Source organism: Charadrius vociferus, unplaced genomic scaffold (assembly GCF_000708025.1).
Source record: "Charadrius vociferus isolate BGI_N301 unplaced genomic scaffold, ASM70802v2 scaffold377, whole genome shotgun sequence".
Classification (NCBI taxonomy): domain Eukaryota; kingdom Metazoa; phylum Chordata; class Aves; order Charadriiformes; family Charadriidae; genus Charadrius; species Charadrius vociferus.
The window spans coordinates 1238995-1239843 of record NW_009649456.1 but is presented as its reverse complement, the minus strand read 5'-3'; the positions used below and the strand labels follow the sequence as shown (position 1 = coordinate 1239843).

General features: G+C 41.1%; 1 protein-coding gene across 1 annotated transcript in view; it reads right to left on the bottom strand.

The window, feature by feature from the left end:
• Positions 1 to 280, bottom strand: part of RIOK2 (RIO kinase 2) — a 25448-nt gene extending 25168 nt beyond the window's left edge. Inside the window, 1 exon segment of the mRNA XM_009889713.1 lies at positions 208 to 280. Coding sequence (XP_009888015.1) covers positions 208 to 280 — 73 coding nt within the window.
• Between the last annotated feature and the right edge of the window lie 569 nt (positions 281 to 849).

The window sequence follows — 849 nt, the reverse complement described above, 5'->3', positions numbered from 1 at the left end:
AAAGGGAAAAAAAAAAAAAAAAAAAAAAAAAGAAAAAGCAGCCAGCAAGCTGTGCTGTGAGGCAGTATAGTTGGCAAATGCAGCTTTTTTGTTGACATATGCAACTGCTGGGTATTGTTTGTTTGCCTTCTGAACTGCTTTGTGTCCAGATGAGTACTTGGGGACAGGCAGGAATTGCTCTCCTACTCCTCAATGGACACGTCTTACCCAGTACAAGAAAGTGTCCTGTGAATGCACTCACTCCAATGCTGGTTGTGAACACCTGAAAGCCACAGGACATCCCACCAGAGACTACTGTGGTTTGTATGGTGGGGGAGCATTACTGCAGAGGGTCTTAAGCTTTAGCCTGAGTCAGGCCAGTGACTATTTCTTGTTTGTTTGTTTCTGGTTTGTTTTCTTTTTTTTTTTTTTTTTTGTTTAGGATGTGACAGCAGCTCTGAAAGAAGGAGAAATACGGGTGGGAGGGAAAAAAACCCCAAAACCTAACCCAGACCTTCTTTCTGGGTATAGTTCTTCCCCCTTCCCCCAGCACCTTTGAGGAAGAGACGGTAGTCTGAGCTCACGTTTACCAGCTGGGGAAGGAGGTGCCTTTTCTACTTTGTTACCAACTTCTGTATTCTGTATGAGACTGCAGTGGTGAGAGGTTAATTAATTTTGTCCTGTAGCCGTGATGAGAAATTAGACACGTTTTCCTTATGTGTTTGTAATACAACTACTTGTGATGAAAATATTTCTGGTGAACTTTGTCTGATGCATTTTTCAGATTCTTTCTCAAGGTCTTTGAGAAAAAGGTGAGAAGTGTATCTTTCTGTTGACTTTAACCAGTAAATTCTTGATACTTTTTTTTTT